At 34.5% G+C, this 22,972-nt stretch overlaps 2 protein-coding genes across 2 annotated transcripts in view; one reads left to right on the plus strand and one right to left on the minus strand.

Annotated features, from left to right (window-relative positions):
* The window catches only part of LOC113399209 (uncharacterized), a 100,277-nt gene that overhangs the window by 1,457 nt on the left and 75,848 nt on the right, over positions 1-22,972 (plus strand). The window lies entirely within an intron of this gene.
* The window catches only part of LOC113404300 (uncharacterized), a 32,726-nt gene continuing 14,307 nt past the window's right edge, over positions 4,554-22,972 (minus strand). The window contains exons 7-19 of the mRNA XM_064220077.1: positions 22,005-22,124; positions 20,600-20,729; positions 18,532-18,655; positions 17,345-17,496; positions 10,250-10,346; positions 9,584-9,708; positions 8,443-8,640; positions 7,400-7,482; positions 6,871-6,968; positions 6,348-6,451; positions 5,556-5,735; positions 4,886-5,059; positions 4,554-4,714 (exon numbers count right to left, since the gene is read on the minus strand). Coding sequence (XP_064076147.1) covers positions 4,557-4,714; positions 4,886-5,059; positions 5,556-5,735; positions 6,348-6,451; positions 6,871-6,968; positions 7,400-7,482; positions 8,443-8,640; positions 9,584-9,708; positions 10,250-10,346; positions 17,345-17,496; positions 18,532-18,655; positions 20,600-20,729; positions 22,005-22,124 — 1,743 coding nt within the window. The 3' untranslated portion in view covers positions 4,554-4,556. The remainder of the gene's footprint in view (positions 4,715-4,885; positions 5,060-5,555; positions 5,736-6,347; positions 6,452-6,870; positions 6,969-7,399; positions 7,483-8,442; positions 8,641-9,583; positions 9,709-10,249; positions 10,347-17,344; positions 17,497-18,531; positions 18,656-20,599; positions 20,730-22,004; positions 22,125-22,972) is intronic.

The raw sequence follows: 22,972 nt of genomic DNA on the forward strand, positions 1-22,972 counted from the left end.
GCGCTTTGTGAAGTGCAGAAGTTGATTATAATATTATTCCAATGTAAGTAGGAAAAAAGATAAAAAAACCTTAGGTTTATGTATTTCATGTGATTTGCTAATAACTCAGCTATATTGTGCACTAGTAAGAGTTTATGATTATTACATCTCTATTTATAATACAACACTATTACACTGAATTACTTATTTCAGTTTTGTCAATGTTCAAAATGCCATTATTTCGCAAATCCATAGTGAATATCATAGATTAATCGAGCTCTCGACCAATGATGTCGCGTCAATTTGCTGTCAAATGTTGTTTATTTGGCATTTTTCCTCTTGTTGTTGGAATACATTATAAGTGAAAAGAGGCAAAGTTAATTTTAAATTACAAATAATGTATCTATAACATAGATTTTTATATACATATATTTTTTATATAGAAAATAAAATGGCTGATTTAAATAATCATAAATGTAATTCTGCTTTATATGCAATTCATTAATGAACAAAATTAATTTATTGAGAAGATTTCTTGAAAAAAACTTCTACTGATTTAATTTTTTTTTTCTATAATGTTGATCTATTGTCTAAGCTTTGGTCAGCATTATTGTTAAAACACTCAGAGTTCAGCCATTTTGTACAAAGTATTTATAAATTATATTTATAAACCTTTCGGTTTATCCCTCTTTATGTTTAGTGATAACTGCATCAAAATATGTTTAGCAGATTAGAAGTTCTATTTTTGAAAACTTAAAAAGGGTTAAGCATGCCTCTTAAGGTATTTTTTGTAACTAGTATTTTTTCTGTTATGTATAATATATATTTATATATGTATATTAATATTTATAAGTTATACTCCTTTCGTTATTTGGATGCTGACTAGGAAAAGATTCTTGGTAATTTCAACTTCATGGGGGAATGGGAGGGGTAAATTTGTTATATTCGTACGGGAAGCTAGAGAAGGTTTAGTTATTTAACTAGAAATAGTTTTAAGGCTATGTGCGAGCCTGTCTGGGTAGGTACCACCCCTCATCAGATATTCTACAGCAAAACAGCAGTACTCAGTATTTGTTTGAATGGTGAGTGAGCAGTGTAACTACAGGCACAAGGGAAATAAAATCTTAGTTCCCAAGGTTGGTGGCGCATTGGTTATGTAAGGAATGGTTAATATTTCTTACAGTGTCATTTTCTATGGGCGGTGGTGACCACTTACCATCAGGTGGCATATTTGCTCGTTCGCCAACCAAAAAAAAATCTTTTAACGGAATTGTAAGCTATAACTAAAAAACGAAAGACACTAATGTCAAAGTGTCCAGGTATTTGAACTCGCGACCTTCGAGCAAATCACTTAGGTATCGCTATATTTTAAAAGGAACGAGGGTTAATTAAAGATTTATTATTATATAAAATTTTATTGACAATAAAATACAATATAATAAATCAAATATGGCTGAATACTTAATAATATTTATTTATATTAAATTATTTATTTATTAATTAATAAGTTGTACTACCCGTATTAGTAAAATACAGTTAAAACCGTTTATGTCGACATCGTTTAGAACAACATATCGGTTATATTGACCAAAATCAAAGGTCCCGGCTGAATGCTATATAACTGTCTTATCGAAAATATTGCTTTGTACGACATTGCTTACTACGAAATACCGCATTAAACGGCCGCATTTGGCTAATGTTTTTGGAGAATTATATCTGTAGAACAACCAGCTGGTGAAGAAGAAAATGACGAACTGATGAACAAATTACAGTGGGGACTTTGAATGATGGTCTTCATGCTGTTAGTGTATTACGCAAGATTGTTATTTTTAATAAACAGTTTCACATGCAGGGAAATTATAACGATACGCTGATTAAAATCCAAAGTGAATTACAAAATGTGTACACAAGACAGAAGTGTTCCAAAATAAAATTACAGATTTTATGCATATACAGGAAAATGACATTGTTCTTTCTTAATACGTATACGTTTTGATTGAAATAAACGAAATATAATTTAATTTCATTCAATTTATATATTTTGCCTATTAGTACCTATGACCCATACTTTCAATAATACCACATCATAAAAAAATAAGCATCACCGGTTGTTAAGACTATCGGTTTTTACGATTAAATATGAGTAGTCCCTTCAATGTCGTTATAACAGATTTTGACTGTATATTTAATTAACAATTATTTAAAAAAGAAAAAAAGAAAACTTAATGAATATCGCTTTTTATAAATGTCGCTCAGATGAGCTTTGTCTTATTCTGTCAAATGACGAATTAATTATGTTGAAAAGAGATGCCACATATAAACACATTACGACGTCATGACGTGCCAAACGACTTGGTTAATACTTTTTATGAATATAAATCTGTTCATTCCCGTCAAGTCAAATTAAATTATCGGTGTACGTTAACAAATATAATATAATTTATATTTTTTTTTGCTATCTGTACTAGTCGTCTCACGCACACTATAGTAGCGGCACGCTATGATGGCCGTTTTGACGTTTGCCCGCTCATGAAGTTTCGTATTTAATAAATAATTACATCAAAGGAGCAAATTGTTATTCTTTATTGTCAATAGTGACGTGCAGTTAGTCATAAAATTTATCGAATGTGATTTCTAAACTACAAATATTAGGGTACCGCGAAGATAACTTTTTTATTTATTTTTTTGCGTAAACGTGTACGTCACACTCTCACACTCGACCTCGTAGTCGGTGTTATATTTGTGTTGACAGTAAATATTTTATCTATTTTATAAATTATTTATTTTATTTTATTTTATTTATATATGTTTATTGTAGAAAATGATAATAGAAATAATATTAGTATTCAGAACAGGCAACAGAACGTACCTACATCATTACATGGGAAAGAAAGTTCATTAACAAAAACTTGAATTAAATTACTTGCAAAAAAACAAAGATTTGAATATATTATATCGATAATAAATTTACATATCACATCACTTTTTTAATATGTCAAAACGGCCATCGTATCTTGCCGATAGAATAAGACATCCAGTAAGTACGAGCGTCACCCATACTGATGCACGCTGATATTAAACGTGGATGGGCGTGCTTTTGTAAGTGAACAGATCTTTATCACTTGGTGGTAGGGCACTCACATACTACATCAAGCAGCAATACTTAGTGAGCCAGTGTAACAACAGGCACAAGGGATATGCCATCTTAGTTTCCAAAGTTGGTGGGGCATTGGCGTTGTAAGAAATGTTATGATATGTTATACGATCGATTGTATTACGATCCAACTTCGAATATTCCTTACAATAATAAAACTTTGCTTAATCTGAGGACGAATTCTAATTATTTATATCGATTACGATATAATCTCTATTGTACGATCTGTGTTTATAATTCATCTCATGCTCGGCGACGAAGGAAAACGTCGTGAGGAAACCTGCATGTGTTGAATTTTTTTATTGGAACAGCGTGGTGGAATGTGTTTACCTCCTGCCCATAGGGAGAGGAGGCCTTAGCCTAGCAGTGGGAAATAGCAGGCTGTTACTGTTGATACGATCCAGATTATATTCCGTTCTAACTTTGATTGGATTGAACTGTACCGTTAGTAGAATAGGAAAACGTGTGAACGTCGACGAAAACGTTTCGATTCGATTGCGATACAATGATTATTTATTTATAGAATTGGCGCCCAAGAGGTCGTAACGCGAAGTCGTAACGCGTTTTAATGCTTTGTCTCTTTCAATCGTATATCGAATCGATATGTCAGAAAAAGATATAGCGATGTTTAACGAAAAAAGTTACTTTTATAATCAATGTTATATTAAAATAATATTGTTGAGAATAAATATCTTATTATTATTATTAGTTTCTTGTTTTAATAATATATATTTTTTTTAAATTTTAACTTTATAAAGGTAACTTATGATATATTCTATATTTAAACGATTTTTTTTTTTTTAAGTTTTGTCAATAATATGGGTTTCGGTAATTGCTTTTTTAGGTAGATGGTCTAGTTTCATCCGCGTTTAACGTTCCGTATCCGTCGTGGCTATAGCGTGACGTTAAATAGTCCATTGCCTTCCATTAGGCTATTAAGTGAAATCCGACTTGTAGTTCTAGAGATTACTTCATACAACCACTCTTCAGCTTTCTTGTATAAGTTATATATTGGAGGAGGTGAATTGAACGTTAAATGATTTAGAAATTTGAAGTCTGATTTCAATGATTTTACAATGAATCTGACTGGTGTATATATCTCTACGACAACGATATTAGTGCATCTAGTTCTTTCAACTTCTATAGTTTAGACACAACTTAGAGTGACAGATGGATACGTCACGAGGACCGATGGACTAAAGGGATGCGTTACGTCGCTGCAGTTCAGATATTACGTGTCAATCTATCGTAAATTTGCATTATTAGCTTTAGCTTGGTTTCAGTATTTCTCGAAATACATTGAAAAAAAAAATTGAAAATCGCATTGGCCGTTTGTTTAATACTTGAACCTACGTATAAATTAAAAAAAAAAAAAAAAAACTTTACAATTATTTTTATATAATATGCTTTGTTGATTGCGTTTTTAATTGATATTTCTAGATGTCGTATATGTAGGTAGTTCTCTGGACTCCTTCCGGCGTTTGACGCACCAGTATGTAAGGAAGATTATTAGTACTAGTAATACGATAATCAATATGACTCCCAAAGCGATCGCTGCTATGCCGGCTTCGTTTATATAATCTGTGGAAAGGTTAAAGCAAATGTCAAAGTTGTTTTATCACCGTCACATGTGAAATAAATCGTGAATAAATATAGAAATATAAACGTCCTAGGTGACGTTAGTGGCATAAAGGATTGTGCCTTTGCCTTAAATTGTACATTGAAAAAGAATATAGCTCTAGTGATACATACTTGAAATATCGATGGTATAGCTGTTAGCATTTCCGAATGCATCGACGGCGTTGACGATAACTCTTGGGGCGCAGCAGGTCGCTCTGTATGACGCCATCACCTCGTCTCTAGCGCCGGAAATGAAATTGCTGTCGTATACCAGGCCAAGTGGTGATGATGTTAGACGGAGTAGACCTGTAAGAGAAATATATGTATATTTATATTTTTATGCCATCGATATTGGCATCGTAAGAAATATTAACCATTCCTTACTTCGCCAATGTGCCACCAACCTTGGGAACTAAGATGGTACGTCCTTAGTGCCTGTAGTTACACTGGCTCACTCACTCTCAAACCGGAACACAAGAACACTGGGTACTTCTGCTTGGATGTAGCATATTTGATGAAGGGATGGTATCTACCCGTCTGGGTAGACAAACCCCTACCACCAAGTTATTACCTACCTTATATCGTTAACGCCATACCAATCTTTGGAGTTAACATGTTAAATTCCTTGTGTACACACCGCACAGCTAAAACTGCTGAGTCTAGATTGCCTTAATTTAAAACCTATAAAATGTATTTTCAACTGTAAGATTATGGATATTAATTTTATAGAATTTTAACCGTATGATGTCGGGACGGGCAGGTATTTTTTGTAAAAGTGTTATATTGCGTAAAAAAAGCCTACCTCCAACGAGATCTCTGGCGATGATGGTCGCTGACCAGACGTGCTCAGAGCAGTCGCTCCCCTGTCTCCCTAAACAGGATCCTTGGAAGTTGTGTCTCATTTCCGGTGCACCAACATCTCGTATAGTCTCCCCAGGGTTCGTCACGTAGACGTATGTCGATATTGATACTTGATCTAAACCTAGAAACAAAATAATATAATTAGTTGTTGTCCGCGGTTTTGCTCGCGTTTTAATTTCATCATAGTCCCTAACGCAGGTGTTTGTAAACACAGGTGCATTTTCTAATCCGATGGGATTCAAATCGGACCCGACCGCAAAGAGTTCAGACACAGGGCCAAATGCTTAGGGTGCTGTCTTAGGAACGGGATTGTACACAATTCTAACTTATAGACTCCAGGCTTTTACTGAGAATTTTTTCGATAGAAAACCTAAATAACTTTTTATCGTATCGACCTATAATTAGAATCCAGGACCTCGGAGTCTGCGGACATAAATCTATCCACAAGACCAGCTAGGCAGTCAAAGGCAATGTATACGGTTTTACAACAGGATCCCAGAAAGAGTTCAAAATGCCTCTGTTGCCATCGGCCCGACCTGGGATTGAACCTAGAACCTCAGGATCTGCTGTCTTATATCTAGCTACTAGACCAACGATAAAATAACGTCTACCTTCAATGCATAACTAACCATACGATTTAGTGACATTCTGTTATTGCCACGCTCAATGGTGGTTTCAGATATTTCACAAGGCTGTTGAATGTCTAATGCCTTATTAAAAGAAAAAATCTTACCGAAAGCTGTGAACGTTATGAGGTCTCTTGCTCCAGGTTGAGCATTCTGATTGATCGTCAAACTGACTATAATAGTTGCGGTTTGACCTGAAGCTATCGTTTGCCTGAAAGAAATGGTATCGATTGAAGTTAATAATTCTTTGTTTCATATTTCGAGATAGTCTTGGAAATAGATAGATATCTGATAGTATTAAATGAGCAATTATTTTGTATAACTTTGTGAATATAAACGATTATTTCGTGCACCTCGAAAGTGGCTCTAAATTAACATAAATACTTGTAAAAAATGGCGCCCAATAGGGGGCACTTCGGTAGTTTGGAATCCTATATAAATAACTTTATTTTTTATTATGGAAATGTATAGTTTTTTTATGATATAGGCAGGTGGACTGCTGTATGAAATATTAACCATACAAATAAGTTATGTCCCCTGTGCCTGTAGTTACATTGACTCACCGACCCTTCAAACCGGCACATAACAATATTAAGTATTGCGTTTGGTAGTAGTTTTAATAGAACTTACGACCTAGGTTCCAATCCGGTTAAGAATCTTAACTCTCCAACTGCTTCGAAGTTGAACCTGACCGATTGTTCCCTGAAGTTTGTGACTTCGTAGTATAACTAGAACAAAAATTAAGTTTTGTCATTGCATTCGTAATATATGTGATCATTTAATACGTAAATACGTAATTTAAATATTGTTGTAGGAGCATAATCGAAACGCTTCCAATATGTACTATTCAATGAAAGAAATATATTTGGCTAGTTGAGGGTGCTAATTTTATGTCAGTCATACGACATAAATAAAATTTGAACCCTAAAGGGGTAAATGTTTGAGTTATATTGTATTAAAATTTATTATAAGAATTGATAACATTAAGTGCTTAAATATATATACAAATATCAATCAACCCCCTGAAGGAGGAGTATACACGTTTCGATATATTTGCATACCATAAAGTTTTCCTTAAATTTTATAAATTTTTGAGTTATATAATATATAATATCAATGGCAAACAAGGTGGCTAGACTGGCTAGGCTATTTATATTACCTGCAGTCGATCTCTGGGTGCTCCGTATATTCTCGTGCTTAAACCGATCTGGACTGACGTCAAAACTGACCCCCTTTGGTTAACTACCTGCAAGGATTATTATTTTGAATATATAGTCGCAGAGAAGGTAAATGCTGCCATATTTGAAAATGTAATTAAATGTTTTGTGAATATGATTTGCTTAAACAGGGTGACAAGGTTTCATATAACTTTAAAAGGGTCGATGTAGGTTTTCCTGTAGTATCCCTATTTTATCTTCTAATTTAACGAAAAGTTTGTGTTAAGGTTTTTTTTTTTTATATAGGTAAGCGGACGGTCAAATGGGCCACCAGATGGTAAATACCACCACCGCATATAAACATTGGTGCTTTAAGATATATTAACCATTTTGGGCACTAAGATGTTATGTCCCTTGGGCCTGTAGTTGCAGCTCACTCGCCGTTAAAACCGGAACATAACAATACTAAGTCCTGCTGTTTGACGGTAGAATATCTGATGATTGGGTTGTATTGATTAACCTACACTGGACTTGCACAAAGCCCTATCACCGAGGAAAATATGACAATACATCCTCCAGAGATCACTATTGAATGTGTTATGTTCGCACTGTTTTGCGACTTGTAAATCGTTTTCGGAAATTTTTGACGTTAGTTTTATCGAAATAATACGCTATTCAAGATAAATCTATTTGGTTATGTACTCCTTTATTGTACTGAAGTAGGATCAAGCAAGGTTAGATTGTAATAACATCTCTATTTAGTATGAAACTAAGCCGCTTTCCGTCTGTTCGCTTGGATATTTTAAAAAAAGCAACGGATTTTAACGCGGTTTCCATCAATGAACATGGCGATTCAAGAGGAAGGCTTCCATGCATAATATAGTATTGAGAAAAGTTGAGAATTTTCACTTTTCTAGTTGAAAAGACAAGAATTTTTCCTTTTCTGTTTGGTCTTAAATCAGTAAGTTGTATATAGCCCCTTAAAGAGTCTGTAAATAATTTTAAATAACGTCGATTTTGTTCTGTTATTAATAGGAAAGGTAACCTGCCTGTGTAGTTGCCTGTCCGAATGGTAGAAGATTACTGTCATTGTATTGAAGTTTTCCATTGTATATACTAGAATTAATCTCTTCGGCCTCTTCAAGGTCGTTAATAGATTCAGGGAATTTAATTGATGCTGATCTTCCCATTCTCACTTCAGCGTGGTGGTTCAAAGGTCCAGCTACTCGGACAAACGGTTCCCCTGAAAGGAGCAAATGTCTTTATGGATACTATGTACAATTTTTCGTAATATAGTACTAACTTTTTGATATTTCGTGGAACTATCAAAAAGTTTGCGGAATTTATTGTATGATCGAACTATTTGATCCAAGAAGGATTTATTGAGTTTTTCGTTACGTCTCTTGATTATGATTAAAAACGATTGACAAGAGATATATTAAAAATATCTCGCTCAGTGGTATTTTAATAATGACTACAATATTATTTAGAAAAGATTATTTTAACAAATCATATTAGCAATGTATTACGGAACAGGCACGTCCTTGTATGAGCTCTGGTTCATAATCTGGTTTAGAATCAAAATCGTACACTATTCAAGTAGGCTTATACAAGTACTTTTGAGTCTTTCCGATTTTTAATGTAACCTCTTCCGAGAAGAACCTCGGTAGTTACTCTTTTCCAATATTTGAAATACAAAGCTATCCCAGTTAAATACAATTGTGCATAATATATATTGGTTGAAAGTCAACAAGTATTAACTCCACGCTTTTTTCATTTTTATTATCTTGAGTTGAATAATATTCCTTATTTATTAATGTTATTTTAACAATTTAAATGTATTACGATGAACGCTTGATCAATGCAAGAGTTATATCATTATGACGTCACGTGTTCTATAGTCTAGTCCAATCACAGGAATAGTAAAGATAAATAAACAACTTTGACCTTGAATTGACGCGATATCATTGGTCGAGGTCTTGAATAGTCTATGAAATTGCAACCACAAAAAACTATAAAAATCGTGGAAATTGCTATCGAATATTTGAAAGTAATAATAAAGTGTATATAAGTAGTTAAGTGAAATAGTGTTCTATTATATATAAAGGTATATTATACCTATTCCTTTGATTGGAATATGTTGTAATCATGTGAAGCAATTACTGGCATGGTAGAAGTTTCCTTACCGTATATGTCTCGTCCCAATATCTTGACATATGTCTCGGTACTCGTGACGCTTGGCATCGGGATGTCAGCTAGTATATCTGACATGGGGTCTTTATCGTGATCAGAGTCAGCAGCTGGCTGGTAACTGAAAGTTTAAATTGGACGAGTTAATAGATCAATTAAATGTCGACGAGGTCAGATCGATTTCGGTTACGGTGGTATTCCTCAACTAAGAATAATTGCTGAGGATAAAGGATACGCTCTAATATTTAAATATCACCTGATGATAAGTTTTCACCGTTATAGACATTGATGTCGTATGGAATATGAACCATTTCTAACATCCCCATTGCGCCGCTAACCTTAGGAACTAAGATGTTATGTCCTTTGTGGCAGTTACACTGGCTTCACTTTTCTAACCGAAATATAATATGATAAGTTTTGTTGTTCTGTTTGGCGTTACGAGATATGGTGAGTGGATGTGCGTTGATGACGTTGTATCTACGTACTGGTAAGGTGTGAAAAACAAACCTAATAAATTACACAAAACAAACGAGGCGAGCGCAAGGCGGTGAAGTGAGGAGAAAGAGAAGTATTTTATTTCAGCAAGGTGCACAGAGGTCATTATAATATTTGGTCATATCCAAGATTGAAAGCCATTACCCTAAAAATAAAGGGCATATTACCTGAAGGGCAGCTTGGCCAGTTCCAATCCGTATTCATCGATCAGAGCAGATTCTCTGACACTCGCAACTGGTCCCATCACACGAAGCTTTAACAGATCTGAAAGTTTGTAAAAAAACGGTCATATTTTGATTACAATGTAATTTGGTTGACCTGTCTGTGAACTGTTCAACCGCCAAACAGTAATACTTTGTATGGCTTCGGTCTAGAAACATTTACTTTATTAAATCTCTGTTTTTATTTATTTTACTCCAGCTTTATTTATTGGACTATCAATTTCGACGTTTCACATTAGTCAAGCGTTATCCACGTATCGTAACTAGCTAGCCATCCCGGTTTCGCACGGGTAGAATATCGTAATACATGTAACTCTATTTATATACGCGGCGCACGTTAGCATAGCTAGCAGTCGGCGTGATTTAGCTAATTTAGACAAAACTGAATTTAATTTCACATCTAAACTGAGTGATTTGTGATGAACACAAATCACTCAGTCCATTGGTAAAAACCGTCTGTAAATCCGTTCGATAGTTTTTGAGTTAATCGCGTTCAAAAAGACAGACACGGCGGGGCACTTTGTTTTATAATACGATTAGCTGCTCGTGTTAGCTTCACACGAGTTCAATATACAGTACATAGGGATCTATGTACATATAGATTAAAGAACAATCATAAAAAGAAAAATGCCAACTTTTTTCCGGCTAGGAAAGCTGAAATTCTCAGTTTTTCTCAACTATAATATGCATGTTTCATACATATAAACCTTCCTCTTGAGTCGATCTGTTTATTCATGAAAACCGCACTAAAATGCGTTGCGTAGTTTAAAATATCCAAGCGTACAGACCGCAGGACTTCGTCTTGTACTATGTAGGGAAGCGATGTTAGACTTTGCCCCTGTCACAATATACGTATATTAAAATTGATATGTGTTTTGATTTCATTCATCTTAGAATCATTTATTTACAATTCGTTATCAGTTAACCGGGTAATGCTGATAACCTATACGACTTCCTACTTCATGCTCATGAGATAAAATTACGTTTAAACCTATTAATATATTGTACACGGGTTTAGCTGTTTTAAACTAATTGACGTTGTCAGGGTTTGCTTAGTTGACGAAATTCGGTAACAATTGGGACGATTCGAATTTTTTTGTTGTGAAAATGGTTTTGAAAGTCATCCCTGCTTATAGACATTGGACATTGGCGCTAAACATTACCGTTAAGGAATCATAGGGTCATATTTTAGCTCTTAGCTTGTTAAGATGTTGTACCCTCGTGTCGTAGTTACAATGTCTCGCTCACCGTTCAGACCGGAACACAACAATACAACAATCTAAGTATTGTTGTTTAACGGTAGAATAGCTGATGGGTGTGCGGTACTAACCAAGACTTGCACCAGTCTGCCTACAAATTAAAAAAAAACTTACTTTTTTTTAAATAAAGTTACGTAAACTCAACAGTCGTCATATCTTTCATTATCATCAGGATAATTGATAAAGTCGATTAAATTACAACTATTAAATTAAATGTTTTATCTGTATTACAAAATAAATATCAATATTTTTATATATATATATATATATATATTATGTATGTCTTCTATAGACGCCATATTGAATTGAATGTGACGTCACAGAGCCTTTAGCCAGTGGATTAACAAGACGCTTTTAACGCTTGTACATACATAGGACATAGGACATAGAGAACAAAATCGTTGTTCAATACATTAGATAGTGATCAAAAGTTGCTCAGTCTAGTCCGCCAGCACGTCAAGACGCATTCGGGTCGACCGTCTCCAAAAATATGCCGAATTTTGCGTTACGACATTGCAAATCTCGCAATGGTTAAGTGTCTGGATCTAATATCGTTTAATTTTCGTAATTTTTTTTCAGTCATTGTAATATGTTTTTGTAAATATATAGTTCTAGGACATGCTGCTGTCGATACGGAGGCTTTAGATGTTTCTAATAATTCTAGTTTAAATATATTGCGCTCGATGGCGTTACCGAGACATTTGCGAATGTCCAAGTTAATCTTAACTTGCCGCAATTTGAAGAGGTCCATTTTACCTACATGGACCTAATAATTAGCCCTTATTGTTCACACAAAACATTCACTTTTTTTTTTAAATTTGTAATTGTCAATATCATGACAAATGACAGATGATAATTTTATTTATCTGTGCGGTGTTTTAGTAACTACAATAGAGTATATACGAATAAAATGAAAACGTACAGCTTCGTTAGTGAAATAGATATAGTTTTCTTGTTATATAACAAGACAGTAGAAATGATGGCGGACGTGACGGTATACGAGAGCGTCATGACGTGTGCCGTCACGACGTACGAGCCGGTCTCACCCGAGGCGAGACAATAAATATGCTTTCTTAATTATGTCAATATTATATTTGGCTTAGGTTACGGATATAGCTGGAGCAAATGGCTAATCAGTCATAAGACTGCCTCTTGTAATTCGTTCTAAACAATTTTCTTGTAGATTAAAAAAAAAAATACATCGTGATTTGTAGTCAAACAAACAGTTAAAGTACGCTATTACGAATATAATTATTTATGTTTTTAATTTAAGTTAAACGTGAAACGACGGACGCTTGCGTTGTTTTTTTTTTATATAGATAAGAAAATTATATGATGATTTATTTATAATACTTAGTTTGTTATTAGACGTCGATTAGACGTCAAGTGTTTCGCGCCAAATTGTGCTATTGTTTTTTTTTTTTTTATCGGTCATTGCCGAGTGATGTGTCACGGATTATAACGGCATTGACAACGGGATTTATATATATTTTTTTTAATTTTCGGTCTGTTCCAAATACATTTTTTGTACGTATTTCTGTTTCGAGTTTTACTGTATTTTTTATCTGTTGTTAATAAAAATGGTCTTCTTTGATATGAATGTTTATTGGTTTCTTGTATGTCTTGATATAAATACGTTACGATACATATTATGACTACAAGGTTACATCAATACATATAATAAAAATATAACTTTTGAATGACGCCATATTTTCAAATATTAAACGGAATATTCGAAATAGTATCGCTCCTTTCGCGCCAAAAAAATCCATTTATATCAAAAACATCGTAATTCATTTCACTTAAATAATAATATAGATTATGCAATGTTTTGATAATATAAGCATTACAACCGATATTTTTAAAATTAAACATAAATTTAAATAATATTACATCGACCTGAGTTGTATTAAAACGATGAAGAAAGAAATTGAAAAGTTTATACTCGTGATCTCAGTGCAGTGTCCTTGACCTATAGCGTGTGCGTCGCCATTTTGGAAGATGGCCGAGCTGTCATCGTGATGTGAAAAGGTTATTTTTTTTTTATTCTCTGAGGCATGTATTGTTTTTTTTTTCTTTTGTTTTGTTTGGGCGTTGATCCTGTTTTTCGTCCGTGATCTTAATAATTAAATTAAAAATCTTTGGTATTTTTTTTTTGTATGTTTGTCCTGTATGCGTTTTTAAAACTATAGTTCCGATTGTGATGAAAGTTTGTTGAGTTCAGCGAACGCCCTTGAATGAAGGTGCCTTTTTTATTTCCGCTGGAAAAACGCGTTACGTGTTTCCTTCACATTAGGTGTGGGGAGGGGGTCTACAGCAGTTCCCTCTCCGTCTCTTTGGGCGCGTCACGGGTCCATGAAGGTAACTGGCCCAAACTTAACAGCTTTTCTTTGAATGATTGTCTCATAACGTAAACCTTTTCTGTAGACCCTTTTGATACGTGCGAAGCCGAGACGTTTAGCTAAAATAAAAAGTTTTTTTTATGAAAAATGGTAGGCAAACGGATAAACGGTCCACTTGATGATAAGTGGTCAGCATTGCCCATAGAAATTGGCTCCGTAAGAAATTTTACTTATTCCTTATTTTTGATAAAGGCTAGTCAGACGGGACTGTTCACTGTGACAGACCTTGTGAAGTAAGTTGTAATGTCCCATTTGTCTTCGAACCGAAACACAGCGATACAAAGTATTCGTTGTATTCAATTAACAAGAATTTTAATATATATTCGGATGAATATGACACGACTTAAGTTTAATCGTGAAAGTTTGGTTGTAAGTTACTGAATCACGCAAATGGGCAGGACGGTTCTGGAATCGAAGCCCCGGATTTATACAAATGCTCAAGTCATTGTCTGTCCGTGTAATACTATAACATGACTAAACTCCTAACACGTGGTAGCCTAAACAGGGATTTAACAAAAACACGTTCAAATTAGCTGAGCCTGCGGCTTTATCCGTGCGAAATTTATAAAACACATCGACACCCCCCTTGATAAGTTAATTAAAAAAAAGTATCCTATGTCCTATTCCGGGACTTAAACTATCTCAACACCAAATTTCATCTAAATCGGTTCAGCGATTTAAGCGTGAAGAGTTAACAGAGTTATTTTAGTATTCATAATATTAGTATAGATTTAAAATTGCAAACATAGTCGCGGTTTATTAGTATATAGTCTTAATTTGAACTAAACAAAATTGAATTTTTATTATATTACAAATAAAATAATTTCGTAATAAGATTAAAAATACGACGATAAATGTAGGTACGAAGTATGTCATGGGAAAATGAACCGTATCTCGTATACTGTAAGGTGTAAATTTCTTGCTCGGAATATCGTACGTTAGTTGTGAACGTTTTTTTGTTTAATTTCTTATAGATATAATTAAATTATCATAATGTTATCAATATTGCTTTGGAGTAAGTTTTTTTTTTTTTTTTATTCCGCGATATGGTACAGTTAGGGCATGTCATTAATCGGTTGCGGGTTCGAAGCCAGACAAAAAAATAATATATTCTTAATGTGAGTTTAAATTTTCGCATGTAGCTCTAAGACGCAAATGAACTGCGTGGTTTAAACTTCAAATCTTTTCAAAAGAAGAGTTATTGGCAGTCAATATATGTTGACTGTTTCTTTTGTTTTTTTTTTTTTGTAGAATTTGTCTAAGGTATGCTTTTTTATAATGTGTTTTTTATTGTGTGATAAAGAATTGGTTAATTTTTTCTACATATATTTACCACCAAATAATCAATCGCTACATATATACGTATATAGATGATATATAATTTGTTTCTTAGTATATAGGAGGTTTCACTAGAAATAATGTTCGGATATTAAAAAAAAATCACTGGTACGACATTAACTTGTTCGTAACTTATAGGGTGTCTCTTCCTGGTATTAAACAAAGTCGCTTTCCGTGCTTTGTACGCGTGGATCTTTTAAACTACCCAACGGATTCTAATATAGTTTTCATCAAAACACAGAGCGATTCAAGAGGAAGGTTTATATGTATAATACACGCACATTATGGTTGAGAAAAAATGATAATTTTAACTTTTCTAGCCGGAAAATACAATGAGTTGAAAAGTTGTATATACCTTCATTGTACCCGCGTGAAGCCGAGCTAGTTCACCCTGATAACTGGTTGTAGCATTTAAAAGAACAACAGCAAAGCCGCATTACAGGAAATTACTAATATTCCTATTTACTCCTCCATTTAAGCTTTAAGCTTGTGTTAGGAGGGAAATAGCCCAAAAAGTTTGGATCGATTCTGTGAATTTTTACTTCGCTAGACGGCCCTTAAGGCATTTCGCTATTGACTCTGAAACTAATTTTGACGTTTCTAAATTAATAAGTAACACCCGTGCGAAGCCGGGGCGATTCGCTAGTAATTGTAATAATTAAATATTTATGAGATACTAAGCGTTATACCAGTTCCAGTGGGTGGGTCAATAACCTCTAATTTTTTTTATTGTTAGTTCTATATTATATTTAAGAATGAATGGTTCGTTGATTTAGTGGTTAGGTGATTGCACAGGTCGCGAGGTCTTTGGTTCACACCTTCGAGCCGTGATGGAACAGTTCATAAGTTCAAACCCGAGTAAGTTGAATTTAATGTCCGTAATTCGTATTTCTCGTGTTAGACGGTTAAGGAAAACGTCTTGATGTAGCCGTCGGGTCGTGGTTATTGCGAAGTGTATCTAGCAACCCGAATTGGATCAGAGCATTGAAGTTAGCTCCAAAACCATTCCTCAAAAGGAGAGGAGATCTTGGCCTAGAAGTGGGACGTCATACTATGACTTTTTTTATACAGTTTCCGAATTATTTGGATCACACCTTTAAATAAATAAATAAATATAAATAAATATTGGACAACATCACATACATTACTCTGATCCCAATGTAAGTAGCTAAAGCACTTGTGTTATGGAAAATCAGAAGTAACGACGGTACCACATACACCCAGACCCAAGACAATATAGAAAATGAATGAACTTTTTCTACATCGACTCGGTCGGGAATCGAACCCGGGACCTCGGAGTGGCGTACCCATGAAAACCGGTGTACACCCTACTCAACTACGGAGTTCATCATAGGACGGAGGCCTTTGGTTATTGGGTATTTCTGTCGAGAAGTCCTGAATACTGGATACAGTACAATACTTAGCATAGTACGTAAATACCGTTTGCCCTTCTCGGGATCTCATTCCGGTCAAATGATACTGAGGGATTATGATATGATATGATGATAATTATCTCGTATTAACAATTTAAAGGATGGTTAATATTTCTTATAGGGTAAATGTCTGTGTCGTTTCAAGTGCGTCTTTGGGTGTATCGGGAACCGATAAATATCGGGTCATACAGTAGGAAATATGCGTGTGACTATCTAAAAAGAGTTAAATATCTTTTTTCATGATTTCATTACTTCAGAATTATGTCCACGTCAATATATTTTAATTATAGTTTTTTTTTTATTACAAATAAATTAATAAATAGTGCCGGAAGTAAGTGCGAAATTCAAAGTAGTTGAAACGCAACGCTATTGGCCCGATTTAATGTGACGTCACAGTCTACAATATTCACGTCAATATTACAGAGCACAATACTTCTACACGAGTTCACTAGATAATTTTTATTACAGACTGTGACGTCACACCAAGCGCGCCAAAATGTACTGGTGGAATGGTTTGAACCCAGAAACTCGGGGTTCTCAGGCCCTATATCGAGATACTAGATCAACGAGGCAGACAATGTACAATATAACAAAATACAAAAAACATACCTCTTGGTTCAATCTCAACGTAGAAGTGCAGATCTGTCCGTGCGCTGATACTCAGCCGATAGTTACACGTTACGCAACGTACGCTCAAATGCCACATCCCGACTAGCGCTGACACGTCCGCACTCGACGACTTCGCCGGCAATACTGACAAGCTATAAGCAAATTCATAAACGCGGTTATTCCCGTAGAACAGATTCGATTTTTAAAATGTTTTAATGATTCGAGTATTTTTTAAATTATGATTATACATCTATGTAAATCATTTCGGATGATAAGGATTGATGTTGTTGTGACGTCATATTGATCATTTTAGGCAGCGATATTTTGTAAACAGCCATTATATCATTGTATTCGCATTGATATTACCTATTTCGACATTAGTTTTATTTATGAAACAGACGAGAAAAATGATATTGTCGATTTCATACCTGCCTACTCGATAGTTATGACGGGAAAGGAAATTCTCAACCCTTCGATTATTTTTGTCTAGATTGAATGTCAAAGCGAAGAACGCGTTAAAAAAAACATATTAAGTTCACGCACACTAGTAAAGTAGTATGATATCTGGTGTGGGTCAAGCGTTGCTGTCACGCGAACCAGGATTATAGAGTTCGTTCGTTTTAGTTCTTTTGTAGTGAGATACTCTATTTAGATGTATTAATAATGTAAGATTGAACCTGTTGTTTGAATAATCTGTAGGATTAATACTTTCGATTGGTATGTAACATAATTAGTAAAAAATAAGGATAGAGATTTAAATATATATATATATATATATATTAATTAATTGAACATATAGTAACTCAGTCAAAGTCGAAATCTTTATTCAATATAGAGGTGTTATTCTTGTTTACTTGTACGGCAATGAAAGGGCGAAAATACAGCGCGATTTTTTTAAATTCTTAAATAATCAAATTTTGTTTAAAATATTTTTCATAAATTAAAAGTCCTCTCTAACTACTGGGAGTGGGTTGTTATCCAGGGTGGAGTCAAACAGATAAACGATATCATTTGGAGAAATGCCAAAAATGTACTTACTAATTTAAATAATTGAGACAAAAGTCAATTACCGAATCGCTGCGACAATTATCTGCACTTTACCATACACGCCCCCCTCTCCAATTGTCACTTTTATGGTGAATGGGCAATTATGCGAGAGCTGGTGAATTTTTGATAAAAAAACTTACCCGTCGAAGTCCAACGTGGATCCCGGAAAAACGAGGAACACGTCTCTTGGATTCTGGCTGACGGTCTTGGATGTCGACGAGAACAATTGGATTGATGTTTGATTGTGTATGTCGATTTGTGGCGCTGTTGGACAGTTTGGGTGTAATTAAAAAAAGTTTATAAAAAGCCGAGATTATCCTGTGGATAATTTAGGTATACTATATTCCAACCATAACAGGAAAAATAGCCCAATAAATAATATTTGACAGCCAATTGACGCGATGTCATTGGTCGAGAGCTTGGTGAATCTATGATATTTGCTATGGATTTGCGAAAAAATGGCGTTTCGGACGTCGACGAAACTGTTATCGGAATTTTGGAAGTAAAATTAAAGTGGATATAAGTAGTTAAGTGAAATAGTGTTGTATTATAAACAAATATATATTAATCATAAACTCTTAGTAGTGCACAATATAGCCGAGTTATTAGCAAATCCCATGAAATACGTAACTCTGAGGTTTGTTTATCATTTTTCCTACTTCCATTGGAATAGTCTATACAGATTTTTTCTGACTGTTTACTTGATGGTAGGGCTTTTTGCAAGGTTTGGCGTTGGTCACTGAGTATCAGGTCGTCAATTTTATATTAAATAAAAAAAACAAGCATTTTTTATGAGATTAATAAATTGCGCAAATATAATTTGTCTGCATGTGAATTAGACGCAATATTATAACTTGTTGTTAAACTATTAAAATCAACATTGTTAGCGAAATGTTGACTATAGTAGGGTCACCAGTAAAGTTATACATGAAGGATAAAATGGGGGGATTTTTTGGGAGTTAACAAACGGACAAATCACTGAACCGAACGATGAGATATCATGAGAATCATGCTTGAACCCCAAGGTAGGACATAGCCTACTGTTATGTTGACATCTGACGACTAACACGTTAAACGCGAGCGTAGTCCCGGGCGACATTTAGTTTACTAATATGTGGACTTACTATTTTACATATTTAAATACATTGAAGCTAAGTGCAAAGTTTTGCTGCAGTGTGTCAATGTAGGTAAAGTTAAAATAAATGATAGAAGCATAAACGATTTACATTTAACTATAAGAATTACTAAGGTTTTTTATAATGGGAATTGTCCTATAAAATTCTAATGTATGTAGCCCCTACATTATACCGATTATGAATATAATTTCGAATCGTTTGTACATAACCTTGTATTATTTAATAATTCATCGTAATTTGTCCTGATGTTTGTACTACAGTAGTTGTGATTCATAGAATTGGAAAAAAATAACGTAATAATCTTTTTATGTCTATTAGTGTGAACAATGATTTCCTGTTTATATAAGGACTGTTTAATAAACGTAAATACGATTCAAGTGATTAATTTAAAATAACATGGAGATCCTGTTTGATTGATTTGAATTAATTCTGTAATAACGAGCTGAGACCGAGACTTTACCTATACACAAGCCCACCAATTTTACCCCCTCTTTTGTGTGTTTAATAAAGTAGCTCATGTCCTTCCCGGAACTTAAACTGTCTCCATTTAATTTAATTTAAATCGCTTCAGGGGTTTAAGCGTGATGATGCAACAGATATACTTTGGCGTTTATTATGGCGTACATATATTATATAAGTATAGATACGGTAATTTTAACACATATTATATATACATTTTAGAATTTTCACCGCTTCTCCATATCAATTTTACGATTGCAAACCTCACAGTCCTCCGTGCGCACAGCATGCTGCAGAGGCACAGAGTTTACCCTTGATGACTTTCAGATTTTAACTCGGTATACCTTGAATTGGACGTATTTTTGCTTTAAACGAGAATATTTGGAGCTCCGCTGAGTTGATGATTTCAACCATGCTGTCCATTGCGGTTTTATGGTAGACATGTGATAGTCTCAAAACGGTTTCCTTCACCGAGAGCGAGATGTATTATAAACTCAAATCAATCACATAAAAATTCAGTGGATCAGACATAAACGCATTGCTTTTCCCGATTGCATCGTAGTTGAGTAGATTAAGAGGGTTCTATGGATGTGTGATGAGTATTTGAACTTACCGTCACTCGGTGGATACAATACGGCGTGGTCCACGTCACCTTCGATGAGTATCCTCAACACCATCACCCCATTCTCCACTGGTATGCCCCAGGTTATTGCTTCTTCGCTACCTCGTCTCACCAACAGCATCTGGATGAGATTTAGTGAATTTTCAGTGCCCAAAAAATTTCGAATTAAAAGCGTGATTCAAGGTTTTGTATATGATGAGAGGCCTTTAACCTGACATGACCTGATCTCACCTGACCTGACCTGACCCAGGTGAATTTATAATAAACAATTGTATTGTGACAGTTCTCTATTACCTATCAGGTCGTAATGTGGATATATCCGGTAGAGAAATCAGTAGAACTTTATTCAGTTCGAATATTTCACAGTTATTTCTACGTGCGAAGCTAGAAGACTACAGGAATGACGATAAATATTAACAATTGGATGGAGATTTATCTCTTCACATCATAGACATATCTCATATAAACGAGATATTTGATATTAAATCCGTAAAATTCAATCACAACGAAGTTCAACCGGCAGCCATGTTTGATGTTTACGGGTGCGTTCAGAAAGTGTGTTCCAAATAATAGTTTCGTTGAGGCGTACGGTCGACTCGATGGAAACTCACCCGCAACAAATGATAGATCAACATTTATGAAATAGTTGTATGTTATATGAGAAGTAAAGAATTTGTATAGTTTTATATATTTTACCCGAGCGAAGCCGGGTTTTCATCTAGTATATTTATTTTATACCTTTGGTGTACCTTTGGTGCATCTTAATTTTGTGTTTTTTTATTTTTTATTTAGTGTTGCACGTTTTTATTACCAGTCAGCCCAATTTAAGTTTTTAGGATGTATGTTTTAAGTCTTAGTGTTCATATCCAATAAAAAAAAGGGAATCTGCATTAGAATATATAATATGCATAACAATCTACGACATATTACAGACAACATATTAATTGAATCAGAATGTCCTTATTTGTTTTCGTGGGATTCTGTATTCCTTCATTCTGGAGTCTGTCCAATAAAATCAAATCAAATCAAATCAAAATATACTTTATTCAAGTAGCCTTTTACAAGAACTTTTGAATCAACATTTAACAAACTATTTAAAGTAAAGCTACCACCGGTTCGGAATGTAGATTCTACCGAGAAGAACCGGCAAGAAACTCAGTAGTTACTCTTTTACAAAAACTAAAAATACAGTCATGTTAGTTGAATACAATTATATATGTATGTTATGTCTCCTGACTGGAAGTCAACAGCATCAATCGGATCTTTCTTATGGATTGCCATCTTTATGTTTGTAATCCTATTCGGTCGCCATTTGTTTTGCAATGTCATAAGGTATATAATACGACGTATATTGCAATTGTAGCATTTAAGACAATGTTTATAGATGTAAACTTACGTCAAATGTGTCGATAGCCGGTTGGTTGATAAACTTGGCGCGTCTCGATCCCGGTGCTGTCATTGGTTCCCATTCCTGTAGATCTGTTTCTGATGCAAGGTTGCTGGAACTCTCTTCGCTCTGAAAAAAAATAATTAATCATTTAATTATTTTTTTTTTGGTGATTGCAATATTTTATTTGCTTCGTAATGTAATACGACTTAACTTATACCTAGGAGAATTAATTATCTGTTCAATGGCGACAAGTTCTTGCAATAAATGCGACTTTTATAAATACTTATAGTCTATTCCAGCCACAAGAGGGCAAATGCCAAATAAACAACATTTGACAGCAAATTGACGCGACACCATTGGTCGAGAGCTTGATTAATCTATGATATTCACTGTGGATTGGCGAAAAGAAGGGCGTTTGGAACGTTAACGAAACTGCTATCGGAATTTTGGAAGTAAAATTTAGGTGGATATAAGTAGTGAAGTTTAGGTGGTAGGGCTTTGTGCAGATGAGCTTGCATCTGGGTAGGTACCACCCACTCATCAGATATTTTACCGCCAAACGGCAGTACTCGGTATTGTTGTGTTTCAGGCACAAGGGACATAGCATCTTAGTTCCCAACGTTGGTGGCGCATTGGTGATGTAAGGAACGGTTAATTACAGCTACATTATCTATGGGCGGTGGTGACCACTTACCGTCAGATGGCCCGTTTATGACATAAAAAAAAACATATTATTATTAATATGCTTTCGTACTTCGACATTGATATCAAAGGAAAATTTGAAGGTCAACTCGACATTTAAAAGGACGAACATAAAACAGTTAATGAGGAAAATGAAACGAGGGCCTGAGGAAAGAGGAACTATACGGATATATGTTAATACGAGTTATGATTAGAATAACACGTGACCCTTAAGTGTGTTGTTTAAAAACAGTTGCCATTAGAATGAGTTGGAATTGCGATCTTGTACGTGT

This window comes from Vanessa tameamea, chromosome 31, assembly GCF_037043105.1.
Source record: "Vanessa tameamea isolate UH-Manoa-2023 chromosome 31, ilVanTame1 primary haplotype, whole genome shotgun sequence".
Classification (NCBI taxonomy): domain Eukaryota; kingdom Metazoa; phylum Arthropoda; class Insecta; order Lepidoptera; family Nymphalidae; genus Vanessa; species Vanessa tameamea.